At 45.1% G+C, this 26,443-nt stretch overlaps 10 protein-coding genes across 10 annotated transcripts in view; 5 read left to right on the top strand and 5 right to left on the bottom strand.

Annotated features, from left to right (window-relative positions):
* Nucleotides 1-3,446: 3,446 nt before the first annotated feature.
* On the top strand, nt 3,447-5,085 carry TREMEDRAFT_26035 (uncharacterized protein; the record flags this gene model as incomplete). The annotated part of the gene is made up of 8 exons (XM_007000639.1): nt 3,447-3,468; nt 3,593-3,621; nt 3,668-3,718; nt 3,866-3,992; nt 4,102-4,226; nt 4,405-4,530; nt 4,638-4,814; nt 4,879-5,085. 8 exons carry the CDS (start codon nt 3,447-3,449, stop codon nt 5,083-5,085), a joined length of 864 nt encoding a protein of 287 aa, XP_007000701.1.
* Nucleotides 5,086-5,274: 189 nt separating this feature from the next.
* Nucleotides 5,275-7,708, bottom strand: TREMEDRAFT_67428 (uncharacterized protein; the record flags this gene model as incomplete). The annotated part of the gene is made up of 8 exons (XM_007001899.1): nt 5,275-5,420; nt 5,466-5,541; nt 5,821-5,919; nt 6,072-6,205; nt 6,443-6,679; nt 6,955-7,071; nt 7,404-7,554; nt 7,652-7,708. 8 exons carry the CDS (start codon nt 7,706-7,708, stop codon nt 5,275-5,277), a joined length of 1,017 nt encoding a protein of 338 aa, XP_007001961.1.
* Nucleotides 7,709-8,067: 359 nt separating this feature from the next.
* Nucleotides 8,068-10,807, bottom strand: TREMEDRAFT_25665 (uncharacterized protein; the record flags this gene model as incomplete). Its single annotated transcript, XM_007000591.1, has 5 exons — nt 8,068-8,109; nt 8,277-9,453; nt 9,578-9,987; nt 10,253-10,363; nt 10,490-10,807. 5 exons carry the CDS (start codon nt 10,805-10,807, stop codon nt 8,068-8,070), a joined length of 2,058 nt encoding a protein of 685 aa, XP_007000653.1.
* Nucleotides 10,808-11,422: 615 nt separating this feature from the next.
* On the bottom strand, nt 11,423-12,592 carry TREMEDRAFT_37392 (uncharacterized protein). Its single transcript, XM_007000835.1, has 4 exons — nt 12,501-12,592; nt 12,108-12,264; nt 11,520-11,915; nt 11,423-11,474 (listed from the first exon to the last, which is right to left on the bottom strand). Exons 1-4 carry the CDS (start codon nt 12,561-12,563, stop codon nt 11,464-11,466), a joined length of 627 nt encoding a protein of 208 aa, XP_007000897.1. The 5' UTR covers nt 12,564-12,592; the 3' UTR covers nt 11,423-11,463.
* A 779-nt stretch (nt 12,593-13,371) lies between these two features.
* Nucleotides 13,372-14,969, top strand: TREMEDRAFT_59744 (uncharacterized protein; the record flags this gene model as incomplete). The annotated part of the gene is made up of 3 exons (XM_007001741.1): nt 13,372-13,567; nt 14,226-14,584; nt 14,802-14,969. 3 exons carry the CDS (start codon nt 13,372-13,374, stop codon nt 14,967-14,969), a joined length of 723 nt encoding a protein of 240 aa, XP_007001803.1.
* A 267-nt stretch (nt 14,970-15,236) lies between these two features.
* TREMEDRAFT_70994 (uncharacterized protein) lies at nt 15,237-19,034 on the bottom strand. Its single transcript, XM_007002028.1, has 17 exons — nt 18,777-19,034; nt 18,354-18,447; nt 18,178-18,285; nt 17,801-18,085; nt 17,738-17,755; nt 17,534-17,691; nt 17,337-17,487; nt 17,065-17,295; nt 16,734-17,020; nt 16,639-16,690; nt 16,444-16,595; nt 16,106-16,400; nt 16,000-16,061; nt 15,898-15,953; nt 15,766-15,851; nt 15,599-15,721; nt 15,237-15,462 (listed from the first exon to the last, which is right to left on the bottom strand). Exons 2-17 carry the CDS (start codon nt 18,358-18,360, stop codon nt 15,392-15,394), a joined length of 2,142 nt encoding a protein of 713 aa, XP_007002090.1. The 5' UTR covers nt 18,361-18,447; nt 18,777-19,034; the 3' UTR covers nt 15,237-15,391.
* A 212-nt stretch (nt 19,035-19,246) lies between these two features.
* TREMEDRAFT_70993 (uncharacterized protein) lies at nt 19,247-22,383 on the top strand. The gene is made up of 14 exons (XM_007002027.1): nt 19,247-19,295; nt 19,357-19,473; nt 19,523-19,615; nt 19,660-19,848; nt 19,892-20,477; nt 20,518-20,720; nt 20,765-20,870; nt 20,915-21,277; nt 21,321-21,491; nt 21,535-21,636; nt 21,802-21,954; nt 22,013-22,082; nt 22,130-22,215; nt 22,258-22,383. Exons 1-14 carry the CDS (start codon nt 19,285-19,287, stop codon nt 22,282-22,284), a joined length of 2,277 nt encoding a protein of 758 aa, XP_007002089.1. The 5' UTR covers nt 19,247-19,284; the 3' UTR covers nt 22,285-22,383.
* A 303-nt stretch (nt 22,384-22,686) lies between these two features.
* On the top strand, nt 22,687-24,666 carry TREMEDRAFT_26727 (uncharacterized protein; the record flags this gene model as incomplete). The annotated part of the gene is made up of 4 exons (XM_007000725.1): nt 22,687-22,905; nt 23,205-24,036; nt 24,269-24,425; nt 24,624-24,666. The coding sequence occupies 4 exons, from the start codon at nt 22,687-22,689 to the stop codon at nt 24,664-24,666; spliced, it is 1,251 nt and encodes a 416-aa protein (XP_007000787.1).
* Nucleotides 24,667-25,012: 346 nt separating this feature from the next.
* Nucleotides 25,013-25,711, bottom strand: TREMEDRAFT_67422 (uncharacterized protein; the record flags this gene model as incomplete). The annotated part of the gene is made up of 4 exons (XM_007001898.1): nt 25,013-25,049; nt 25,105-25,193; nt 25,532-25,651; nt 25,697-25,711. 4 exons carry the CDS (start codon nt 25,709-25,711, stop codon nt 25,013-25,015), a joined length of 261 nt encoding a protein of 86 aa, XP_007001960.1.
* Nucleotides 25,712-25,933: 222 nt separating this feature from the next.
* TREMEDRAFT_59741 (uncharacterized protein) overlaps nt 25,934-26,443 on the top strand; it is a gene marked incomplete at both ends in the record, with an annotated part of 4,815 nt that continues 4,305 nt past the window's right edge. Inside the window, one exon of the mRNA XM_007001740.1 lies at nt 25,934-26,184. Coding sequence (XP_007001802.1) covers nt 25,934-26,184 — 251 coding nt within the window. The remainder of the gene's footprint in view (nt 26,185-26,443) is intronic.

Raw genomic sequence — 26,443 nt, 5'->3', positions numbered from 1 at the left:
TTCCTTAGCTAATGGAGAGCGTATAGCTTCCTCATATGTCTTTGGGTCGTTATCTAAGATACTTCCTTGTACTGTTAACACCCATCCCTCTTCTTGCTCGTCACTACTAATGAGCTGAGGTCCTTCAAGAAGTAGAATTCTTGGTTTTCTTTGACGTGTTGATCTACGTGGTTCTATTGCTTGTTGTACAGGCAATTCTTGTTCTTCTGTTTCTCCTGTTGCATCCTCGCTTGGATCTACAGGCTGTTGAGGTTCTTCAACTACAGATTGTTCTTGTTCTTGTACGTCTTCAACTGGAGTAAGTTCTGACGGGATAGGAGTAGGGGAATGGACTGGAGGTGTTGTTGATTCTGGGATGAGAGGAGGAGTACGAGTTGTTGTTGTTTCAGGAGGGGGAATGTCGTCCTCAGCCTCCTCTGGCTGACCTATTGCCTGCCTCTCCGTACCACTTTCCTTCTCTGCATCACTTCCAGCATCTTTCTCCACGTCTACCACATTCTCCAACTGTGATCCCCCCTGCCTTGGGAAAACCACATCTCTTGTATTTGTGAAACTGTCGGTGACAGGATTCCACACAATGTATCCAGCTGACGTAAACGGGAGACCTACAAGTCTACCTTTCCAAGCTTTTGGAAGAGTTAAGTCCGCCTTTCCACCACGTACCTGGGATGGAATATGGACATAGACATCGGAACCAAATGGATGGAGATCTGCAAGGTTGGGTTTACGTCTGAAGAACCGTTCATAGACGGTGATGCCGTCTTCTCCAACCCTACACCTATTCAGCATACCACTCGCATGAAAGAGTGCGTACTGCCAAAACTTCATTCCTAGTCCACTTTGACGTAGGAGTGCTCCAACCATCTCCTTCAGAGTACGGTTCATTCTTTCTGCAACTCCATTGAGTTGAGGTGTATACGGTGTCGTTACTTGATGGATGATTCCATTATCTCCAATGAATCTATCCCAAACCCCACCTGAGAATTCTAAACCGCCGTCGGTACGTATGATCTTGACTTTTGCTTCGGCAATGTTTTCTAATCTCTTGACGGCGAGTATCATACACTGTGTCGCTTCTCCCTTGTTCTGGAGAGCCATACAGACGACTAGTTTTGTGAAGTCGTCCACTATACTGAGATAGTACTTTGATCCTTGATATGATAATTGGAGTGGACCAGCGAGATCACAATGAAGGATTTCAAGAGGTTTTGTTGCACGAACAGGAACATCGGTAAATGATAGACGGGTTGATTTGCTGATCATACAGACGTCACATTGATCTCCTGTAAAAGGTGGTTCTGTTGGTTCAATCTTGAGTAGATTTGCTTTTTCGAGCTTCTTGATTGACGTAACTCCAACATGTCCCAACGACTCGTGCCAATCCTTCAATGTCTTGCTTGGTATCGGGGTTTCACCAGACGACGCTAGTGCAGAGCCCTCTTCTACTTTATGGCGTGGTAGATGTACCACCCACAAACTTCCCATACGCTTCATCTTGAACACCTGTCCATGACCCTTGATTTCTCCTCCAGAAGGCATAAAACTAACAGTCCATCCTTTGTTCATAATGACGTTTGGTGATAAGAGATTGATCTTTCCACCTGGAACATAATGGACGTCACTGATTTTGAAGACCTTGCCGGAAGGGGTTGTGCTGAGGACAGTGCCGGAATGTTTAGCGGTGAGAGTTCCATTTTCAGATACTCCGTTTAGGATCATAGGGATTTTGAGAGGAAGGATATCAGAGAGGAGGGATTTGTCGTATGTGAGGTGATGAGTGGCGCCGGTGTCAACCACCCAGGTTGACTCGTTGTGTTTTTCATCGTACTGCTGGAGCAGTTGCCACCCTTCATATGTAGCCATTGCCATTGGTACTCCCTTCTCTCCCTTCTTCTCACGGGCTGCCGTTGCTGCAGTACCCTTTTCTTTCTTTGGCGGTTCCGTACAGTCAATCCGCCAGTGGCCAGCTTTGCCACAATTCCAACAATTTCCTGGAGGTGTACCTTTTCCTCCATGTTGTTTTTCTTCTTTTGGTGCGCCGTTGTTACGACCACCCCTCCCTCTAAATCCACCTCTTCCTCTTCCACCACTTCGTCCACGCTGAGCTTTTCCTGCATAGAGAATATTTCCGTTACTGGCTGCGTCCTTTTCTCTTGTTTCTGAGACTTCTCTTGCACGCATTTCTTCTAGGTACATAGCATGTAGAGCACGGAAGGTTTGTTTGTCGGATGGAAGATTGTGAAAGTCACGACGGATATCTTTGAGTGAATAAGGGAGTGAACCCACAAGTATGTCACAGCGGGCTGTGTCGGTTGCAAACTCTGGGAGACCTGACTTGATCCCACGTTCTACTAGAGTTCCAAAACGACGTAGATGTTCTTGCATGTCACCACCATCTGACAGATAGAACTTGGATAATTCAGTTCGTAGGTCGGTAATGACTGATGCTTGTTTAAACTGGTGTGCGTCACAAATGAGTGACCACGCTTCAGAAGCAAGTTCCATGCCGTTGATTTGCCAATGGAATGCTTCATCGACTGATCGTAGAAGGAGCGAGAGAGCTTCTTGATTACGCTTTTCCCAAAGCAAGAATTCCCTCCTCCTCTGATCCATACTAATTACTTTGCCCTTCTCATCTACCTCCATCACGTCCTCTTCATCATCTGCCTTCTTGTCCTCCGCTTTCTTATCTTCATCACTTTTGCCACCGTCACCTTCCTGTCCCTGATCTTCTGCCTCACTTGGCAGAGGGACTTGAGCGGGCTCGACTGCCGGCTCTTTCTTGATGGTGATCTCGGTGCGCCTGATGGATGGATCGACGGGTTTCTTGGACTTGCTAAGGAGGATATCGACATAACCTCCTGCATAGGCAGCGTCAAGGACGGCTTGATGCCAACCAAAGAAATTCTTGCCGTTGAGTACTGGTTTGACAGCACCATTGACGAATTCGAAAGTCTCTTGCTTGGGAGGCATATTGTACTACTTGTAGATGTGTTACTGGTGTAGATTGGGCGGTATACGGTGATTCAGATATTCTGATTCCAAATCTGTTGGAATTCACGATCTAGTATGGATTCATAAGATCTTAGAGAACTATCGAGAGATATATATTACACAGGGGATACGTAGTCCTTAGTCATCTTTCCCACGCTCTATCTCCTAATAACACCGCAGTGTGGCGGGTCACCACCATTCAACAAAGACATCGAGGTTAAGGCACGGGAGTGATACTGCTGGAAAGTGACAAATGCCACGTCACTCACCTTACCTTCCTCAATGACCGCGCGTCGTCCTATGACCACATTCCTCTTTCCTAATCTTGGACCGACATTGTTCACCCACTTCATCTTTCTCACTTATACACTTGGAACGCTCTCTTGGTAGCAGTAAGAGGATCCCTGGCTACTCTCTAGACCCTCTCTACATTCTCAATATCCTCCCTCGCTATGTCAAGGTCTTACGATCGAGGTGCGTCTATTCTTCGCATTTTCCGGTTCAACCCTTGTCTCCTGTCCTCACACCCCGACCCCAACAGCTTGGTAGTTACTGCAGCTCCTCCATTATGTGTATTGTATTCATACTGACCTCTCAGCACTCACCGTCTTCTCTCCCGATGGTCATGTGAGCTCGTCTGTCACTCCTCGTCCTCTCAGCGCTGATGGTTTAGCTGTTCCAGGTCGAGTACGCTCTTGAAGCTGTACGACGGGGTACATGTGCCGTATGTGTCTTCCATCACTCCCTCTTTCTCCGTTTCCATCAAACTTCTAGATTCCTCTCCACACTGATTCAACTCTTTACCGACCTTTGCCCAATACCTTTGAAAGAGGGATGAACCCTCGAGGAGACGCTGCAATCTGACATTCAGGTCGGGGTTCGAGGACAGAAATGCGTCGTTCTGGGCGTAGAGAAGAAATCAGCTTTGCAACTCCAAGATCCTAGAACCGTGAGAAAGGTGGCCATGTTGGATGATCACATATGTGTCGCTTTTGCAGGTGTGTTGTCAACTTCTTTATCCATCTTCCCTACCTCACTACGATCACCTATTTTCTCAAATGACTCACCGAAAAGAAGCTCTTTTTGGCATACAGCTGACATATCCAGGCTTAACGGCTGACGGGCGTATCCTCATTGACCGCGCGCGAATTGAATGTCAGTCACATCGATTGACGGTGGAAGATCCCGTAAGCGTGGAGTATATCACCAAATACGTTGCGGGTATTCAACAGGTGTGTCCTTCTCTTTCAGCTGCACCTAGTCTCAGGCTTGATCTGGAAGTCGTCACCGACATTGTCTACTTTTCAACTACAAACCTTCCTCCCCAGGTGTAACACCAATCATGCAGCTGACCCATCGTGGTCGTAACGACGGAAACTGTGTGAACGTTAAGGATAATTGACCCGATAGAAATACACTCAATCCGGTGGTGTGCGACCATTCGGAATCTCCACCCTCATTGTCGGTTTTGATCCTCACGACACCATTCCCCGATTATATCAAACCGAGCCTAGTGGTATATACTCTGCTTGGAAGGTGAGTCGTCATCTCACTCCCCCGATATCATCATCACCAGTCGTTCTTGTGTCACTCCACCGTTGTGGCCTGCTTTTTTTGATTGAAGTCATATACTGAGACCCTAGGCGTGTGCTATCGGTCGATCATCCAAGACGGTCCGAGAATTCCTCGAGAAAAACTTCACGGAAGGTCTTGAGCGTGACGAAGCTATCAAATTGACTGTCAAGAGTCTTCTCGAGGTGGTTCAGACGGGTGCGAAGAACATTGAAATCAGCGTAATGGAGTCTTATGGTGTGATCACTGTGAGTTTATTTTTACATCTCCTTCTCGCCAAACAAATGACTGAGTGACGATGCTGATACATAGAACCTGGAACAAACGGAGATTGAGAAAATTGTGGCTACTATCGAAGCTGAGAAAGAGGCTGAAGCGGAACGTAAACGCCAACGAGTAGTTGCCACTCAAGCTGGACAGGCGACCATGGCGATGGGTTCCAGTGCTCCTTCCGGTACATCGACACCTCAACCTCCATCAGGTGTTACCGCGCCCGGTGGGGAATCTGGAGTGCAATGAGTTTAGTTTCGAGGTTGAATAATTTGCAATGACACGATGCATGGTGTACATAATATCATCGTAGTGCTAATCTTACAATATCACATTGCTCAGTTTCATGTGCAAGAGGGGAAAATGATGTCATTCCGTGGGTATTCTACGGGTGATGAGTACTACGAATGAAGATGGAGAGATTGATGGATGCTTATATTATGTGATCGGATCGAGTGGATAATGTGTCATACGAGATAAAGTGGTATAAGTCTTTCGTAACCCCATCTTATCAATCACTTCAGACGGCATACAATAAACAGGATCAATATCTTTCAAACCTGGATATCCAACAAGAGATAAACCTTTGTCATCAGCTACTACTTCAGAGAAGGGGAAAAGAAACTGACCGGCAAGTCCAAAGACGGTATGAAAGACGTCTACCCAATCACCCGGTCGATCGGCTATTCCACCATCTTCCAAGTCCTATGGATTAGTTTGGACAGCTCGATATGACTCCTTCCTATATATTCAAGATATAGCCTCTTCCGTTCAAAAAGGAAAGGATAGAAGTGGTCGTAATTGGATTTTAGAGTCATGGGGCCAGCGAGTTCGGTATGCTATCAAGATTACTACGAGGATGGAGCAAGTTGAGGAACAGAGTATGATATCGGATAGGAAAAAGATGAAAAAGACCGAAAAGGATGGAAAAGGAAAAGGAAAAGGAAAAGAGAAAATGGAAGATGAATTAAGTGAAAGATTCACCTGAGCAGAAAGTATGAAATCTATCAATTTATCACGATCGATCCAATTTAATCTCCCAAGAATTGATAAAGATGCCAAGTCCCACCATGAATAACAAACCTGTTCATTAACGTTCTCCCCATCTGTCAAGATTTTCATACTTGTCTGAAGAGTCTGACAATTGATTACAGTGAAGAGGAATGAGGTGGGGATCTTTACAAAGGCATAATGTAAGTTATTGTCAGTGTTTGAAGGAATATCACTTTACTCACATCTTCTAATTTCTCTGGTCTACCATTCAATCCTCCACTACCTACTTGTCTTTCGCTAAGCCAAGCAGCGGTAAGATCTTTGTCGACTATGTCGAGTTTGTCTGCGAGGGCTAGAGCGGCTAAACATACCCATACTGTGTGTCAGTTTATGACTTTCACCATCTTTCATACATTTCGAATTGATATTTCTCTCTTGTATTTCATAGTCATCAAGGGAGTAAGATGTTTCGAGGGAAGATGAGTGACGGAGATGTGAAACGAGCGAAGACGAGTGGCTGAGATGAGTTACAAAAGATGGACGTCTTGAAAATACACAAGGACGAGGATTGACTATTATTGAAGATAACGAGGGGAAACATATCACTACCCACCTTGTCCACCATGACTTTCACCACCTATAGTAGTCCCAAAACCTCCATCAAAATTCATACACTTTTGTATATGTTCAACGACGAGTTGTAATCCTCTTCCATCGTGTAAAGATCGAAGATCATCCATTCTGCCTAAAAGTGTGAGGGATTGCAGTAAGATGTAAGAGAATCGAGTGTCGGTTTCACCGAATGAATCGCCTGATACTTGTCCTGTTGGTGAGACAAGAGAGAGGAGGACTGTAGTTAGTAATGAGCTCCATTATGAAGGCACACAATGGCTATGACGAGGGACAAAAATGGTTTGCCAAAATCGGTTTTAATGTCATGTGTGTGACTCTTCGATGTAGTGGAGGCCATAGATGAATTTCACGATTAACTTGAATACTTATGGTGATGATAAAATAAGAGTGATAATGGCGATTGAGATGATGGAGATGAGGTGATCAGAACAGAAATGAAAATGTCATATGGCATGAGTTGGGAATGAAGAGATGACAAAGTTATAAACTCACAAGAAACGACTCTATTCACATCTATTTGATCCAGAGCATCTTGTATAGCAAGTATTTGTATAGCTGATAGAGTCCCAAGTATATGTCCATCATGTCCCGGATGAGCACCATAAGTTCCTAATTGATTTCAGCTTATTCTACCGCTCCCTCTGGAGATTCCATCGCGCATCCTTCTTCTTAGCTCATCGAGAAATACAAGCATAATGGGATTTTTGAGTAGATACGTCCATGCTGTGTAGCATGATGAGATATTCTCAACTTGTCATCCAGCATGTGAGATAGAAGCGCCATTCTTCATCGTCCAGTGATACGGAAAAGGTTTCAAAGGGAAGGTAACCAGACACGTAATGAGAGAGTCATTCAATGGAATGAAAAATCATAGATATCAAAGAGAAGGATGGGCGTGTAAAACATGAAGAAGGAAGGAAGAAGAGGGAGGTTAAACTCACCAACTTCATCATCCCAACAACTTCTAACATACCTAATCATTTCTTCCCTATCCAAAGCTTCTTTTTCATCCATGATACATAAAGCTGTTAAACCCCAATATACTCCATTTATCCTTAAATGTTCAGTTAGGAAGTAAGATAAATCCTGTTTCTACTTTATCAGATGAGGTTCTTTCATATCTTGCATAGAACTCTTATTCAGTTCCTGTTCCTTCTAACGTGTGTCTGAGAGAGCAGGGAAGACATACCTTATCTAAGTTCTGTATGTACTTTACGTGTTTCTCTATGTCTAACGGTGGTACCATGACGCTCATCTCATCGATGGTCTCAGTAGTCTGGTCTTGGTCAGATGTGGAAAAGAAAAGAATGAGGAGGGAAAAGTAGAGGTTTTAGAATGGGATAGATGCAAGAAACGCTAACACTTCTAACCGGTTTGTCCACCTCCACCTCATGCACATCCAACACTTGGAGTACGAGTCACTACATGAATGGTGCAATGAACTTTGAGAATACAAAATCAACTTGTGTCATTGCAATACAGTAGTGATACATATATCACAGATACATCTCGGATACGTTCATCCCCTGACCCCCAGCATTCCTTCACTTCAGATCCCTCCTCAAACTCATTCACGCCATGACGGACAGCCCTATATTCAACTTCTCACCATACCTCGTCCACTTTACTCCTATGGATACAGAAACCCTTTTGATCAGTCATCTCGAACAACCACAGCACAGAAGGGCAGACGAAGAGCTGAACAAGGACACAGGAAGATAGGTGAATAGATTGATAAATCGAAAAGCGATCGAGTGAAAAGGTAGGTAAATGAATGAGTGAATAGGCGGATGACGACCCAAACGATAACTCACTGGAGTGACCCATTCTTTACAACCACATTGCATTCCAGCCCAATCATAACTCCCAATCTTAGCTTTACAAGCTTCATTAGGACATATAATCCTCCCACTAACTTCTCCATCTTTCAAAAACACTTCCATCCAAGTGAGTGGTTCAACAAAGTATCCTGAACATTTAGGATTGACCAAAATGGGATAACCTATAGGAGATTCCATTCCTCCAGTGATTCCTATTCCTTCTCCCACATTACTTCCACCTGTATGAGGATGTGAACCTCTTCTTCCTATCGTATGACCTGTTTCCGTTGGGGTCATAGCTAAAGTCGATGATAATCTTCTTTTAACCTGTACGAATTGACTTTGATTATCTTTATCCGGTGATGAAAGAGGAGAAGATAATGCAGATTCTGACATTGGTATTCCACCCGTACGAAGAGCTAATAAAGCTGGTGGTAAACGAGATGCTAATTGATCAGAGTTTTGATAACCTTTACTTGATTTTCTACCAATAGATTTAGGTATCATTATCGACCCTTGTTCTTCTTCCTTCCGTTCGTTTATTACGGGATCGGATATATTTTGTGGATTGTTTATGGGGGTAAAAGTCGAAAGTGTAGGTACAGTAGGATTTGTTGAAGCTCTTGGCATTGGAATATGAGGTGAAATAGGTGCAGACTTTAAAGGTTTATCTCCACTAATTTCCATTTCTTCTGAAATTGAAGAATTTGATGATATATTTGGAATGGAAGAAGCTGATGCTCTTCTTGAATGATTTTCTGATTTACCCGTTAAAGGATTGATGACATCACTTAAAGTTCCAATAGAATCGAAAGAATTTGTTATATGATCAAGATGAAGAATACCATTGGAAGGTGTTCGAGGTCGACTTTGAGGATTTTGATCAAAGATATGATCCATCATATGTTCTCTAACTGCTAAATGTCTTCGACACATTTTACAACGTATTTTCCTTCGACCGATTACTCCATGAGGTGTAGGTGGATTACTGGCTGTTGGTGTGATTGGAAATCTAGCAATGTTACTTAACATTGGTGGTGAACCATCTCCATTCATGAATTGACTGGTTGTACGTTCCATATACCAACGACGGGTGGATTTGTCTTTTAAGGAAACACGACCTGATGCGTTGTAAAAGAGTCCCAATTGATGCCAAAAGGTGTCGGACGGACTGAGGTCAGTCAAGAGTTCATATTTCTCACAACGAACAGATAGAAATCAAAAGTGTTTTGGGCATTCGGGAAAAGCATGATAATCTCTGGAACAGGACTAAGGGGCAAAAATAATATACTCACTCAACTTGAGGTCGACGTTGTCGTATCAACTCAACAGCTTCAACAGGATCAACACCTAATGTCTGAACCAAATAAGCAGCTACGACAGTAGCTGACCTAGATACACCAGCTTGACAATGAACCAATACACCACCAGGTTTCGTCCGACCGGCCGAAGGTGGATACGCTGGGATATGTTTGTTCTTTGGCGGGCTGAGCTTAGAAGGGTCAGATTGAGAGTTGATAGAATCGTCATGGTGAATATCAGATTTTGGAGGAGATGAATGAGATAAAGCCTCTTCTATCCAAGCTACGCAAGAAGGTAAATGGGTGAGGATGTCCGTATCGGGTGAATCGTCGATTTCAACGGGGTAATGAGCGAATTGAGGTTCGAATTGGAGTGAAGGCCGGAGAAGTGAGAGGATGTTAGTCTGAAGTAAGCCATCATTCCGTCCACAGTGACATCTTTCGCACATGGAGTTAGGAGTACCTTGAGCTATCATCACACCTCAAACCCTTTCGTTCGCTGAAGCCCCGGACCTGGTGGCGTGGGTGAAAGGTGTGAATAATGCGAAGCTAAGGGTAACTCTTTTATGTTATGAGAAGTATATGACATGCTGTTAAAGGGAGGAATGGTGTGTAAAACGATGAAAGTGTAAGAAGAGAATGTTTACGGTGAATGAAAGTCAAACTTACGATACCCCTCTTCTCCAATCCAGGTATATCCATAGCACCAACCAAATCCCCAATCCAAAGCCCTTTGATAATTTCGTTCATATGTACCAATCCTTCATCTTGTTCTATATCCTCCCCTCCATCATCTCCCTTTCCCTCTCCCTCTTCCTCACTCTCCCTTACTACATCCCCATTCATCTCTTGATCCAACCTCTGAGTCGACGGACCTTCACCTCCAGTGTCCTCAGACGCTTTCACCTGCTCTTGACCAACAATCTGAGCTGCAGGTTTAGCTGGAGTCTTCCCAGCTGCAGCTCTATACCTTCTCAACTCTTCTTCTTCCGGATCTAACTCTACCATCCTTTCCCTAGACGGTAAACTTGGTTGTTTTCGTTGAGCAGAAGCGAACCTCCTCAATTTCCTAGCGGCAGCTTCGAGACTTCCCGTTGAAGCCACTTGATTGTAAACGTCATCTATTGCTTGGAAATCAGGTTTGACGGCGTCGGCTGGTGGTGAATCCAAAGAGGGTTGGAAGGAATTTCGTCTGGTGGGGAGGCGGGAGCTGTGATTGGACATTTTGTGGACGGTCGAAGGGTGACAATATGGTGATAGATAGAAATGAAGCAGATCTCGTGAGTCTCTCTCCAGGCCAGACGGGTGGGGTAGAGAGAAGGTGGTTATAGTAAAGAGAAGACAGCAATGTTTGATTGGAATGATGACGTTAAAAGAAGAGTTTGATGAAATTTTCGTCTCGGGCAGTCGGCCAGTCGGGCCGATCACTGAAACATGGTTACACACACTTCAAGTGTGATAGCGAAATTATCAATGATCACTGGCTTGACCGAGTGTGCGAGTGCAGAACAGTCTAGAAGATGCTACTAAATGAGAGCAATAATGTACAAACCAGGTATAGACCACGAATCATGGTTGAAGAAAGGAGGTAAGATTCAACAATGGAGTTGACGACCAAGTTTTTGAGGGTGCCTTCGACTTGACCACTCAACACTAACTCGTACGCCTCTCCAATGATTCAGACAGACAAGGGGTAAGAAAGTGGGAAAATGATTGACTCCCCACTACAATCTGTCCATTTTGAAAAGACTAGAACTGAGAAGACCTGGCCGTGACCACTTGACCGCTTCATGGTCGGAACAGTACATTGTCAACACCCACATCGGGCCACGCAGAATTGTCAGCGGCATGATGTGCATTTTTCCTATTCTCTATACCCCTCAAACACCCTCTATTGAATCAGCATCTCTCTCAGTAGAACAATGAAAAAACTGACCGGCCAAAGCAGCGTTGAACCGCGTCACTTTACTACTCGCACTAAGATCAATGGTCTTATCTCCAAAATCGACCAACAATCCTCCCAACACACTGGGTTGAACCTTATTGGTAATCTTGAGGATTTTCCCTTTTGCAGCTTGAGTATCTTTCAAAGCTTTATCCAATCTGCTCATAGTCTTAGAGTCCAAAGGTTCAGCGCTGGTAACTACCACCTCGAGCTCGCCTCGGTAAGCCGACATGAGAGATTGGAAATCTTGGAATACTTTTGTGGCGGAGGTAAGACGACCATTTTCTGACAAAACGCCGAGAAGGTTGAGAAGGATCGGAGATGAGCCAGAGGGAACGAGGGTAGGGAGAACTTTGGCTCTGTCCGAAGCGGATAACGTGGGGTTTTCTAATAGTCAGCACTAGGTCCTGTTTGGTCCCAATGGGTTTGAATCACAGAGTACCTCGGAGTCTGTTCAACGGATGAAATGGATGACCAGTCACTACTCTTGAGGCATGAAGTAGGAAAGAAGGTGTGTGAGTCCGATGAAGACCTCGGTGTACAAGAAGTAGAGGGTCATGATTGGAGGAGACAACCCACCCATGAAAGCAGCCACCTTCGCATCACCGGCCAATTTCTTCTCAAAAGCTTCTATATCTTTTGCGAGTTTCTCCAACTCTTGAGTGGACTTGCGAATAGCAGCGAGATAAGTTGATGTGGCATAGGTACCGGTGAGGGAATTGAGTTGAATAGGGGCCTGAAGTCAGTATATTTCAATGACGCTACCTCTTTTCTTCTCATGTCCCCTTGGAATCGAATCACTTGTCTCTTCATCTATCTCCCCCGTATCCTTTTCATAACCCATGTCGCTCTCCTCACAGACCAAACATCGTCTAACAGGTGATTCCACTCTTTGGAAAGAAATCAACGACGAGGATATATATGAAGTTCCTTCCTTTCGACCTATGATTTCGGATAAGACGATTCACTCACCTTGACCGTAGATGCAGCCGTGGCATACCCCCTTCGTATAACACTCCTTATAACAGACGCCATTATGTCTATTGTCACTGTTATGATGGCTCTTCCTTCCTTACTCCTCCTGTAGCCAGTGGAAATGCCGCTTGCCGCTTCCTTCGGTAATTCGAGATTTTATCAAATGTGGCACTTTTCTTCTTGATCGGGATCTCGGCCGGTTTTCCAATTCGTCCCTCTTTCCACTAACAAAGTGCAGAGTGATAGTACTACAGGTCGCATCTTCTCTTTCTCTCTTCTCTTCTCGATCTTATCGCGACTGTGGAAACAGAAGACAACTCGATCAATATAGCTTACTCGTTCATCTAGCCAAAAAAGCTTTTTTGGTCCTCGAACATCGACACTGGGAGAGTATACACCAGTGTAAGTAGCCGATCCCTTGTTTCCGCTCTTACCGGACCATTCGTCATATATCCTCCTCGACTCTTGTGCACTAGACAACACTTCTAGTTGTCTTCCAGTCCGGTTTTATCATCAGATCCGAATTGACATCGTTGTATAGCGACAATTCTCCCCAACAACCGTGGTTCAACAGAGCAATTCACACCATCCTTCAAGTCATCCTCTTCACCCAACATACCAGCCCTATTGCCCATCTCAACCGTATTGAACATCCCCTAGCATTGTCACATCACCAAGTGTCCATCTAAGCAAACATCTTCGGTTCTCTCTCCAGATTTGAATACATCCAGAAATTAACCGACTTGACTCAACCGAAAGATCGTCATTTCAAATCCGAATATCTCACCGCCACCTTCCCTCATCTCCTATACCTCATCATCTCCCTGGCTACTCGGTACATGATACGTATCGTGAATAGAAACCTACCATGAATTCAACATTACCATTATTCATGAATCATCCACCTCCTTCTAATGGTTCTTCAGACCTACCTATATCCCCTTTTGATCTAGCGAGACAATATGGGAGTAGATCTTTGGATTATTATCAATACCTCGATTCTAGGGAATTTGAGAGTTCTGATGTTGATGAAGGGGTTGGCGGATCAAGAAGGGTTGATAATGGTGAGTTTCGTCTTCTCTCTTCCACTAAGGTTTCGACTCATTCATCCATTCCCATCTTGTTGGAATCATGGAATTTCCTAAGGTTCATATCATTTCGGAGAAGATACCCTTCCTTCCCTTGATCTATATGTCAAAGCTGGGAGTTTGATATTTGAACCCTTCGATTATTCCATGACAGATACCCTCTTCCGAGAGTTGAAAGTTACACACTACATACTGCATAATTAAGAAAAGAAGTTACAGTTTCATATCTATCCCACTATCATCTCACATGCTTTCCACGTGTGTTCTCAATCATACAAATCACACACGAAGACAAGCTAATTCCAAAAAGGTTTAACATACCCACTTCTTTCACAATCATCTTTCCTTTCACAATCATCATACGACTTGAATCCATTTTCTTATCGTTCCGTCAATCCTTCACAGCTCAATCAACTTAACAATATCAATTCTATTAACCCTATCAATCCGATGAATCACATCAATCAATTAAACAATCCTCAATCAAACGGAAAGAATTACAATCATAATCAACTTCATCAACTCACAAATCCGCATTCCTCAAATGAACAATCCCATCATCATCCTTCTTCTTCTTCTTCTTCTGGTCATAATCAAATAAACGGTTCTGGTCAAAACCAAACTCAACTAAAAGGGTTTCTCTCTACAGGTAATATGGATTATAATAAAGATGGATTAATCAAAATTGAAAACCGTTCTGATAGTTTGAATCGTAGTCCCAAAGGTGAAAAACAAGTATCTGAAGATGAAACAGGTGGTGAAGAAGAAATAAGGGAAAGGACGGAGGAAGATGAAGATGAAAACGAAAATGAAGGAGTAGGAGTGGATAAAGAAGTGAGAATTGATGATGGAAATGAAGGAGGAGAAGGAGAAGGAGAAATGGATAATGAAGAACCATTATATGTTAATGCTAAACAATATCATAGGATATTGAAAAGACGTTTAGCAAGAGCAAGATTAGAAGAATTAAATAGGTTATCAAGATCAAGAAAAGTATGTCTCCTTCTTTCTTCTTTCCCTTCAATCCATTACTTTCTCTCTGTGTTCTCAACTCATATACTCGTGGGTTTCTCAAGGATTACGTCTGTTCATGATGGGTGCCGGGTGCCGGGTGCCAGTACACATGACCTCTCACGCATAGCTTCTTCCTACGGTCGGGGGTTGTGGGGGGCTAACGGGATGTGTGTAAAGATAAGACGCTGACACCCAGCCGTATCTACACGAATCTCGTCATCGACACGCGTGTTCTCGTCCTCGTGGTAAAGGAGGTAGATTCCTTACCGCAGACGAAATAGCAGCTCAGAAAGCCCAAGCTGCTCATATTGCCAATGTCGTCACGGAGAAAGCGGAAAATGATGGTCAGAGCAGTTCTTCATAGTATCATCACTTTTATCCCGTTGAACCGTCGAGAAGTGGACCTGGGTGTGTCCAATCGTATCGATTGTAGGTTGTGAGAATTAGATATGTAGAAACGAGGAATGTATGTCATTCGATATAGTGACTCATGTTTACGATCTCACCCCATGTGAGGTCAGTATGCCTTCTCATCGGCTGCAGAGTAATTGAATAGTCAGCTCGTATGGTAACGGACAGCTGTCCATGCTCATGTCAATAGAGTGAGTCGAGTCGAGCAGTCGCGGCAAGTAGCATGACCATACGTGACATAGACACAATGAAAACTCTGACCATTAAGTACAAGAGAAAGGGAGACGTGCGATGTACGGAAACAAAAATGCAAAGGGGACGATTCTTGGGGTGCTGGTGGAAAGACACAACATGGGGATTTTGACCAAGGAGCGATCACTCGGTAGTCACTGATTTGGCCAAGTTACGAGGGAAGTCGACGTCGACGCCGTTCATCACTGCCAGGTCTGCACGTCAGTCTGCTTCTTGTCGCATTCCCTGACGTAGGGACACATCAGCGTCGACCCCGTCCATTCACCAGAGAAGGAGAGGGAAGTTGGTATGAAGAAACGCGGGGCGGTAAAACCCCAACAGTCGACTTACGGTAAGAGAGCAGTTGGAGTGGAATGACATTGATCAGTCCTTGCAGACAATCAACCGTCTTGGGCACGCGGATTACCTTGGCTGATTCAGGGATAGACAAGTCGTCTTCGTTGCACAGGATGACTGCCATTCAGCTGTGAATTTCGTATATTCAGTCATGGACTCACTCGGTCGACCTTTACGAGCCATCACTTGGGCCAGCGCAGACTGCACTTTGGGATAAAGCGAGTCACGAGTCATGATGAAGATGACCCTGCTCATCAGCACCAAGTCCTCCGATGTAAGGCGACATGACATACGGAAGATGTTCATCGACCAGCGCAAGAGGACCGTGTTTCAGTTCGCCAGCGAGAATCTACCGGTGTCAGCGCTTACATCACACGCTTGCAAGACAAACTCGCCCCCTCGCTGTGCATGTATGACACCTCCTTGATCTTCAAAGCTCCTTCCAGGCAGGTCGCATCTTTATGTCAGCGTTTGCAACTCCGAGACAAGCCTCCTACTCACACTGATACCCTCGACCCATAATCAACAGACTCTTCTCGTGTGACAACATGTCTTTTGCCAACTGCTGCAACGCCTTGTCCATATGAAGCACCTTTTTGATTTGTTCTGGAATGTCGTGCAAGCCATCAATAATCTGTTCTCTGCGAGCAGTCTTTTTGATCGAGTCGTCCGACAATTGAACAGCAATCATGACCAACGCCACATACTGTGACGTGTACGCCTTGGTGGACGCAACACCAATCTCCGGGCCAGCATTGATGTGAACACCACTGTGAGTCTCACGCGACAGAGTCGACTTGCAATCAGTTCCTTGCCCCCGGTCCACAATGCAAACTCACTCCGACAGCGTTGACGACACCTAGGCAAAGAGCACCTCGCTCCAGGCAGTACCTCATGGCCAAAATGGTGTCGGCAGTCTCACCCGACTGCGACACGAATATTCCCACATCGTCTCGGAAAACAGGAGTGCGTCGGTCCAGAAAATCAGAAGCTGGTCTCAGTATGGCTGCCGACCTTTTGTTTCCTCCACTCACCCAGTTCGACCGCGACAGGGATGTCCGTCAATTCCTCGAACACTGGTCTCGCCTGGCTGATGAGCTATGCCTCAAAGCTATACTCTGTCACTCACAGCAATGCAGGAATGGTAGCTCGTCCCACATGCCACAAAGATGAGTCTTCTGCACCGTCTGATGACCGGGAGATACACCTTCAGGCCGCCTAACATGATCGTTCGCGAGTCAAAGTTGACACGACCACGCATGGTGTTGACGACGGACTCGGGCTGTTCGTAGATCTCCTTCTGCATGAAGTGGTCGTATCTGCCTTTCATAATCTCGGCGAGCTCAATCTCGAGATGCTCGATAGCTCGGACAGAGGAGATGTTGTCATCACGACGCAAGCGGTGAATATGCAGTTCTTGACGAATGAGCGAGATATCATGGCACGAGGGAAAGACATACCTCCTTCGCTAATATGAGCGATATCATCATCTTCGAGGTAGAGAACACGTTTGGTGTGCTCGATTACTGCACTAGCGTCCGAAGCGACAAAGAATTCGATAGGCTGTGGCATGCCGTCATCTGAAAGGAAGGCGCGGGATTGAGATCGACGAAGCTTGGCCCCGTGAGGACCAACTCGTTCAGCCGCACCAGGGGGTACAGCAAGAAGGCCATTAGGGTGCTCGTCCACGACTACGACGTCAGTATTATCGTTTGACGGAATGAGAACGCACTTCTCTCGTCCGTTGCCAATTCGACATCAACAAAGTCGACTTTCAGCTTGCGGTCGGTCTTGACACCGATAAGGAGAGGGGATCCTCGTCGGCAGGCCAAGATTTCATCAGGGAAGTGGGTAGATTTGAAAACGAACGCGAATGAGCCTTCCTGACTCGCGTCAGTTACGTTACCACGGATGAAGAAGTGTACTTACGAGCTCCTTCAGGACAGCTTTGATGAGCTCGGTGAAGCTGAGACGGCGATGAGGTTGGCTGTCCCATACGTATTTGCACAGAACGACAACTGCTTCCGTATCGGTATCGGTGTAGAAGACATATCCGCGCTTTTGTAAAACTTGCTTGAGTTCCTTGTCTGTTTAATTAGCTTGTATCCTTGCTTCTAACATGATAGCGTTCACAGTTTGTGATGATACCATCTGTTGTCCGTCAGCCAGATCATCATGTGACAGAACTTGACGTACTGTGCACTAGACTAAACTCGGTCATGGGGTCGCTGACGTGGGGGTGACAGTTGAGAGGGTTTGGAACACCATGAGTCGCCCATCGAGTGTGTGCCATGGAGGTTTGCGAGAGGAAGACCTTGCTCATGTCGACGTGCTTTGCACTTCCGTTGACAGCGACATTGTCAGGGGAGGGAGCAGGGGTGGGGATGCCTTCCGCGATATGCTTGCGCAATGCGGCGACCTTGCCAACTTCTTTGAAGAGGATGATTGGGGATGTAGGAGTATCGCCGTCGATACCAATACCTGCAGATGTCAGCTCGTACACAGACCGGATGAAGGGCTAGAGGGATGAAATGTGAACAACTATATGGCGGAGAGAAAAATTTCATACTCACCAGCACTGTCATAACCACGGTATTCTAATCGAGAAAGACCATTGCATAACACTTCACAGACATACTTGCGATCTTTCTCGACGAGATAGGAGCAGTATGCAAAGATTCCTGCACCGAGGTCAACAGTGGCCCAAGCTTTGCGACGAAACATGAAGGACGAGAGAATAGAAGCTCACCACACATGGTGTCAAAGAATGAAAATGGCCGCTGGCCTCTACGTCAGTCTGCAAACACGAGGTATCGAGATGTTGAGAAGTGAGAGCAAAGGGACTGGTGTTTTTGTTATAGTTGTGAGAGAAGAAAGGAGTGAACGGGGTGACGGGCCGAAGGGTTCCTTTGGAGATTGAAAGTAAGTTGAGTGCGAGGTGGGACGACAGACGAAGGATTACGTGTCAGCGTTTGTCTCGGGTGTTGGGGGAAGAGTGGAGAACTGGAGAAACGATCGTGATAGAAATGCGGTGCAAGAGAGACAAGTGTCAGATTAGCATAGCGGCATGATTACATGCTAATGCCGTGTCTGAGCGGAAGGACGGGGAGGGGTATGATGTTGGTTGACATGTGAGATGGTGAAACGAAGGTAGACAGAATGAAGTGCTCACGATGTATGACGCGAGGATGGAAGAAAAGAGAGAAGAGAAAGAGTGGGATAGAAGATAGTGGATGAGAAAAAGAGAGAAGGAAGAGGAATGTCCGTGACCGGGGTACTTCAGGAACGCGTTTTGAAACCGGTTTGAGAGACAGAGACAGAGCTTGGGCTGTGGATGAATGGCTTGTCGTACCGTACAACGACAGGGGTCAGAGCTGGGGTGAGGGGGACTAACTATGTACCGCTGAGGGTGAGCCTGATTAGAAGGAATGTATGGATGATTGGATGGATGGTGAGGTGGAATGGACAGACTTTGCGGTGACGTCTATTCTTCTGCACTGGGGGCGATGCTCATTCAAACCCCTGACGCGCTTTTTCGGTGGAAGGGGTTTGCTTACGTAACTACTATTACACGGCGACCTCCACTTTCAAGTCCAAGAGCTCTTCTTGGGTGACACTTTTTGGAGCACAACCATCGTTTCAGGGGTTGTCGTCCTAAGCAGCCAAGCAGCCGGGCAGCCATGTACAGAGGGTGAGTCATGAAGGATTCTTCTCCGTACAATATGTAGTGTCACATGAGCTAACCTTTTCAGAGCCGTCGGGAGACCACCGCCCCCAGTCAGGGGCATGGATCCCGAGTTTGACGCTCATTGCGATTCAGTCTTTCAAGATATGGATCCGGAGACCACGGACTATGCAGAGATGAAACGGTGAGCTCGCAGATTTGACCCCTCCTGACTTGACTGAGCTGAGAGCCAGAGCAATATGGGCTACGTGGAGAACTGCACCACCTTCTGGGTCAAGCTCATCTCATGCCCGTCGACATGACGACGAAGATGACGAGCTACAAGCGTGTGTCTTCCCTATTCAGCGGGTGACAGATTGCTCATGTTTAGAGCGCTCGCCTTGTCTATCGACCCAGCTGATGTCATGACCCGTGGAAACTCAGGTAACTCTCAGCACTCTGAGCCAAATGAGGACGATGAGTTGCAGAGAGTGTTGGAGTTGTCGAAGCAGGAAGTCCGAGCGCCCAAACGACAAAGACGGGAGGACACTCCAGAGGAAGAGAGGCGGATGTTACAAGAGTCAGCTTTTTCCAGTTGGTCCAGTATTCTTTCTAACATGCAGAGCTATGGATGCCTCTCTCGCCGCGTCCAAAGCAGCAAAGGGCCCTTATGAGCCAGCTGCAAACGACGTCAATCCCTCCGATGCCTTTCCTAGAAAAGAGCGGGTAAGCGAACCCTCGATACAGTCCAAAAGCGTGCCAGACACCACTGGTTCTGTGATCCGGATAGGTGGGGCTACCATCGATCGTGCTCAACTCGAAAAAGAACGTCTTGCTCGACAAGCCGCTCGTGCTGCTGCATCAGCAGATACATCATCAGCCGTTGGGAAACCTCTGGAAGCCTCGCTGCTGTCGACCCCTGCCGCCCCTACTTCTACAGGAGCCGATAGTGCGACCGACGGTAGAAGCAAGCTCCAATCCTTACGAGGAAATGGTGCTGGACCTTCAAATGTGACGGCCAAGCCTGTCGTGGTTACCTCTTCAAGCAGCGAAGCCCCCAGATCGGTTCACCCTTATCATCAGTCTGGTCCTCTACCTCGCGATGCTGCAGGAGAATACTACCTCAACGGCGAGCTTCGTCACTCCGCACTGACGATCGGTAGGCCCACAACAGAACCCACCTTCTCGCTCCCTCAAGTAATTGGTAAAGTGAGTCAATCATTTATGTCTTCCGGAATCTGACCGGTAGACATCGGAGATTAAGCTCATCATACTGTCGACTTTCGTATTAGATGATGATTGGCTTTCTGGTATTTTGCCCGATCCGCAGAAAGTACCTACGGTCATCGTCCGACCCCATCCTAAAGAGATGCATTCCACGTACAATGGGAAAGTTCAAGCACAAGTGACCGGTGAGGTGTTCTGTTATCCGCTCATGCTGGATGAGAGGGGGTAAGTTCTTTTCCCGAGCTGATAGTTGTTCAGTTGACCATTAGTGCTGCCCACATGAAATACGCTTGGATCTTCTATAAAACTGGACGACTAAGAGTTATGATTTCCACCGCTAATTTTGTCCCATATGATTGGGACTGGATCGAAAATGTGAGTTTATAGTCGACAATTCGTTTTGACACTGACGTTGATAGACTACATTCGTTCAGGACTTTCTTCCTCGCAAACCGACATCTCCGGCACCCACAACAAAAGGCGAAGATTTTGTGGCGCATTTCCGATCTCTCTTCATCCATCTCAAAGTTCACAAAGCTCTTAGATACCTTAAAGATCAACATAAAGCCGGTTCTGATTTACCTCCCCAGGTAAGCGGCGCATTCGAGGGACTTGACAAGTACGACTGGTCTCGGGTAAGTGTGAGGTTGATCATGAGTGTGGCAGGGTATCATCATGGGTATGATCAAGCGGATAAATACGGTATGACCAGATTGGGAAAGGTCTTGAAAGATGAAGGGCTGGTTCAGTCAAAAGGAGAGAGATTGGTAGCGGAGTTCCAAGTAGGTCAGCTATTCCCACGATGACTCATCAGCTGACCGAAAGGGATCTTCTTTAGGACAATATAATATCGAATGGTACAATACTTTCTACCAACTTTGTACCGGTAAAGACGTTCGGGCGCTGGTCGATCATCCAAAATACAAAGATTGGCCACCTCTGAAGATCATTTTTCCCTCTTTGGCAACTGTGGAAGCGAGCGAACTCGGTAAAGATGTCAGCTTCAGAATGATCATTCATAGAGAAAGCTGATGGTCAGGGCGGAGGGACAATGTTTTGCGGGAAGGCTTTTACGGCCAATACTAAACATCTGTTTCATCATTCGGAGTCAAAACGTGGTGGTGTGTTGATGCATACGAAGGTGAGTCAGTCCCCCGCCTTCGCCAATCTCATTAAGTTGTCACATTCTTTATGCTCACACACACTTCTTTTGGAACATCGTACAGTATATGATCAACTTTGGTCCTGCTTTAGCCTCTCGTCAACTGGCCATGAAATTAGATGGAGCGTGACGCTGACACTTCAGATGTTGATAGGGACATTTGAGCCTATACCACGATCGTTAGGATTCACCTCTGTCGATTGCAAGTCAGGAAAACGCAAAGCTTCCGAGATGGAAGAATCACCCTATGGTGGTTGGATATATGTCGGAAGTCACAATTTCTCCGCTGCAGCTTGGGTGAGTCGCAAGACCGACTCAATCTTCATCATATAAAGGGATAATGTTGACTGAAAAGGGAACAATGAACTTTAAAGAGAAGAGATTGACAATACGAAATTACGAACTTGGGATTTTATTCCCTCTCCGTCAGCTTACGCTCTGCGTCATGAGGTGAAATGAGCTGATGAATCAGCGCGGGATAAAGCTAGAGCGATGGCGGATATTGTTGCACCGTATAAACGACCAGCGAGACAATATTCATCTAATGATATACCTTGGGTGAGTGATGTTGACTGGAGTCATAGGAGACTTATGGATCAGGATCAACATGCTAATCATGATTCTTGAAATCGCTCTTGAAAACTAGTCTTAGGATACTTGGACGTTTCTAGGTCATCCTTGTCGTCGTAGCACATGTATTCTCATATCCTATCGGCGCATTCGAATATCTTCGTCTTGTATTCTCTGCACCCTGCTTGTGTACCCCACCTGCTCAGAACAGACCATGAGAGTACGTGACCCGTGCCAACCGGGTTGTTGCAGTGTTGCATGTTGCTAAGTTAGTTGCTGCATGCTGCTATGTCGTGTGGCACACAATCGCCACCGCCACTGACCTCGAGGTTCGATCGAATTTCGTGTCCGAGCGTTTCCCTCACATTCCTTCTCCAACTTTCTCCAACTTTCTCCTTACTTCTCATCTTCCCTTACTTCTCTCCGCACCTACAGAATTCCTAGTTGCTTATCTGCATCATGTCCACTTCCACTTCCGTTTCTTCCAGTGATAATCACAAAGTATGGTCAATATTAGGTAAAAACCTAAAAGCAGACACCGCAGATCAATTGGAACCGTACTTTTCTCAACTTGTGGAGATGAAGGATGTTGAAGAGGTACATCTCGGTGGGAATTCTTTAGGTGTTGGGGCTTGTGAAGCTTTGGCGGAGGTTTTCAAACAGAAGAAAGGTCTCAAGGTGGGTTATGACTTGTTCTTTAGTGACCAAAGTTGCCACCTCAACCCATTTAAGTTGTCATGGTCTCGCTTTCTTCGTACCGTAGATGGGGCTGATGCCATTGCTGAATGTGCTACAGACTCCTACCTGCTTCATGCAGTGGGAATAAGTTAGGTATGATGATTCTCTCGTGCTAAGCAGGCATGGTGTTGAAGGTCATTTGATTTGCATCTACCCTCATGAAGCACTTGGGGAGTGTATGAAGGATAGCATGTCGTATTTGAGATTAAATCGACATAGGAGTAGGCTGACATCTTTAGATCGTCAATTTAGCCGATATCTTCACAGGAAGACTAATCACTGAAATCCCTCAATCTCTCTCTGCTCTATGTTCTTCTCTCATATCCCATACTTCCTTGGTCGAAATCAATTTATCCGATAACGCATTCGGTGGTCGTTGTGCAGATTCAATGGTCCCATTCCTAAGTTCCAACACTCATTTCCAAATATTCAAACTTAACAACAACGGTCTAGGTCCTCAAGGCGGTATCATCATTTCTTCAGCTTTATTAAAAAATGCAGAGAAATGTAAATCCGAAGGTAAACCAAGTAATTTAAAAGTAATCATTTGTGGTAGGAATCGATTAGAAAATGGTTCTGCTTCATCTTGGGCAAAAGCATTTTCAGCTCATGGGAATTTGAAAGAAATCAGAATGCCTCAAAATGGAATAAGAATGGAAGGTATTAAATCTTTATCAGAAGGTTTAGAGAATAATACAAAATTGGAAATATTAGATCTTCAAGATAATACAATAACGAAAATAGGAATGAGAAGTTTGATAAAAGTTTTACCCAAATGGAAAGAATTGAAAGAACTTAATCTTTCTGATTGTTTGTTAGGACCTTCAGGTGGAATAGCTTTAGCTAGTTTATTGGCTAAAGGTAATAATGATAAATTAGAAATATTGAAATTACAATATGGTGAATTGGATAAAAGGTTTGTAGAGATTTTGACCGAAGCTATCGCTCAACATTTGAAAAAGTTGAAAGAATTGGAATTGAATGGGAATTGGTTTGAAGCGGATGATGATTGTGTTGAAGGGTTGAGAAAAGCTTTAGCTTTGAATGGATTTGAAGATGCTTTGGATGAACGTGAGTTAATTTCTGACTCTTAATACTTTTTCTTTCTCCTTCCACGTGTTCGCACTTGCAAATCTTGCAAGGTTCACTCGTGAAAATTCGTACATGACCGTGTTGACGGGCTTGTGAATATAATCCTGCTTGAATCAAGATACTTTCTCCTCAAACCTAAGTTCGCAGTGGGTATCAGGGAGGGGACAAGCAAAATGGAAAGCTCAAGTAAATTGATCGAGCTGATACACAGTTGACGATATGGAAGAACCACCCTCAGAAGAAGAGGATGAAGATGAAGATGAAGATGGAAAGGATGAAGATGATGATGAAGAACCAGATGACGGTGTGGCTCCTGGTGTAGACGGTACGGCCTCTTTACCCCCTGCGGACGACAAAGACACGGATGTGTGAGTTTTTCTCTGTCTAGCCTTCGTTTCCTTCTCTTCTTTCTACCTCCTGTTTTACCTCTCTTTACCTTTCTTTCTGTGTCTGTCTACCTCTCTCTCCCTTCCTTCTCTCCTCCCGTCACTTTATCACCTTGTCCCAACCTTAAGGGTAACCAAGAGTGATAAGGTCCCTCTAAGAGATAAAACACTGACATACAGTCTTGCCGATTTGCTCGAGAAGGTTCATGTGAAACAAGATTGATCACTTCGTCCAGTTTCTCGACCAGTCTAATGACCATTGCAAAGGAAATAAGAATGGTACGAATTGTAGATTATATTTTGCATATTAGCATTTTGTCTTTACATCATCTTTAAACTCATAATTTTCTGTTTCTCTGCGATCATCAATCTGCTCGAACACACCGAATCCCATCGAACTGTCCCGTGGTCCTCCGTCAACCGCTGGTTGAACAGACGATCGATCAAATGAGCCAAGAAATGTCAAAGGGATAAGTGAAAATAATCAAATGAATCCAGTTGCATATCACAATCCTACGAATCACCATTCAATCGAAATACCAACATCCAACAATCAACACCCAACAACCTCAATCTTGATCCATCTTAGGTGTATCTTTAGCTTCACTAATCCGTCAGATTGGTTCTGTATTCTAAGATGAAGTAGTGAGAAATGACATACCCAAGGTAAAGAACGTTATTACATCTTATGAACACTTCTCCCAAAGTTCCATTAGATTTCCCATTTTCCATTTCTTCCGTATTTGCTAACTGTCTATCAGTCCAATTCCTTATTCCACAACTTCATTCTTCCTTCTTCCCTCTTTTGAACCTCCCAGACACACGTTTCCTTTTTAATTGCTCTCGTTTCACATCATGTTTCAAGATGTTTCTGATGATTTCCACTGCTAAGAGTAACCCCGATCCTGAGAGCTACTTTCGACATAAGTTCTCCACTGATACGATCATGTTTTCACATTCATCTGCGATGTCGATACGGCCAGCCTGTAGTTCCTCATGTAATGGGAAAAGGAGGAATGGATGGAAGTTAAAAGTTTACAAGGAAGAAGCGAAGAGGATGGGAAGAAATAGATAAATTTGAAACCCACTTGAAGGTTCATATAACCATCTGTCGAAACTAAATAACCTCGGTATTCTAATCCCCATTTTAACTTGACATCCACTATTTTTCCAGTGAGTTCTTGTAAGAAAGGTTTCGGGTTGACTGGCTTTGTGGATCAGTTGTAGTTCTTCTTATAATAGAAATGACTTACTGCGATGGCTGACATGGTGGAGAGATGAATCGAGGAGGAGAAGGGAACCGAAATCCTGGCTGTTCATCTGAACGGCTCAAGATAGGCGCGCTAAATAGGAAAGGTTCGCATGCCTAATATGATCGAGATGTACCCCTTCCAACGTCCAAGTGGATTAAGATTGAGCAGATACGCAGATTATGTATGCGAACGGAGTGGTAAGGACATGAAGCATTCAAGTATAGACCCACGGAGACGATGGAAGACGTTCTTCGAGAAGAGATAGAACTCATTCAATCAAGTTTGTTACCCACTGAGACTCTCACAAGAGGATTGGGGGGCTTCTTCGTTCGCAGCACCACGAGCGAATTATCCATCCATGTCAATTTGTGTGATTATCCCAAGACTGTGAATGTTGAGGTGAAAGGGGAGAAGGATGGGAGGGAGGAATCTGAGATGTGGAGGGGTTGGGTGAGGGAGAGAATGAAGGAATGGGATATGACACAAGAGTGAGTCTTCTTATCATAAGTACTTCTGTACAATACTACCTTCCTCCCCCTCCTCCGTGGGCTCTCCTTGCGCAGAGCATTGAGCTTGACGAGAATTGACATCAGATATCCACTATACCAATTTTGTACCACACATTTCTTACCTCTTCTCTCACAATCCTCACCTTTAACATCAACCACCTGTCACCTCGACACATCGAACAATTGTACTACAGGTCAAACGGGCTATTAGTGCGCAAAACGTCAAGCCACAAGCCTT

This window comes from Tremella mesenterica (genome assembly GCF_000271645.1).
Source record: "Tremella mesenterica DSM 1558 unplaced genomic scaffold TREMEscaffold_1, whole genome shotgun sequence".
Taxonomy (NCBI): Eukaryota; Fungi; Basidiomycota; class Tremellomycetes; order Tremellales; family Tremellaceae; genus Tremella; species Tremella mesenterica.
This window is presented reverse-complemented; position numbering and strand designations above follow the sequence as displayed.

Coding starts and splice junctions, on each gene's coding strand:
- TREMEDRAFT_70994 (XM_007002028.1), bottom strand. Junction 16,596..16,638: donor CCCTGTCGCGGTCGAACTGG/GTGAGTGGAGGA, acceptor TACTGAGACCAG/CTTCTGATTTTCTGGACCGA. Junction 15,722..15,765: donor GGCTCGTAAAGGTCGACCGA/GTGAGTCCATGA, acceptor GCTGAATGGCAG/TCATCCTGTGCAACGAAGAC.
- TREMEDRAFT_37392 (XM_007000835.1), bottom strand. CDS start 12,563: ATGGCGTCTGTTATAAGGAGTGTTATACGAAGGGGGTATGCCACGGCT. Junction 12,265..12,500: donor CGGCTGCATCTACGGTCAAG/GTGAGTGAATCG, acceptor TACTGACTTCAG/GCCCCTATTCAACTCAATTC. Junction 11,916..12,107: donor GAAGGTGGCTGCTTTCATGG/GTGGGTTGTCTC, acceptor GCTGACTATTAG/AAAACCCCACGTTATCCGCT.
- TREMEDRAFT_70993 (XM_007002027.1), top strand. Junction 19,616..19,659: donor GAAGATGACGAGCTACAAGC/GTGTGTCTTCCC, acceptor GCTCATGTTTAG/AGCGCTCGCCTTGTCTATCG. Junction 20,721..20,764: donor CTCATGCTGGATGAGAGGGG/GTAAGTTCTTTT, acceptor GTTGACCATTAG/TGCTGCCCACATGAAATACG.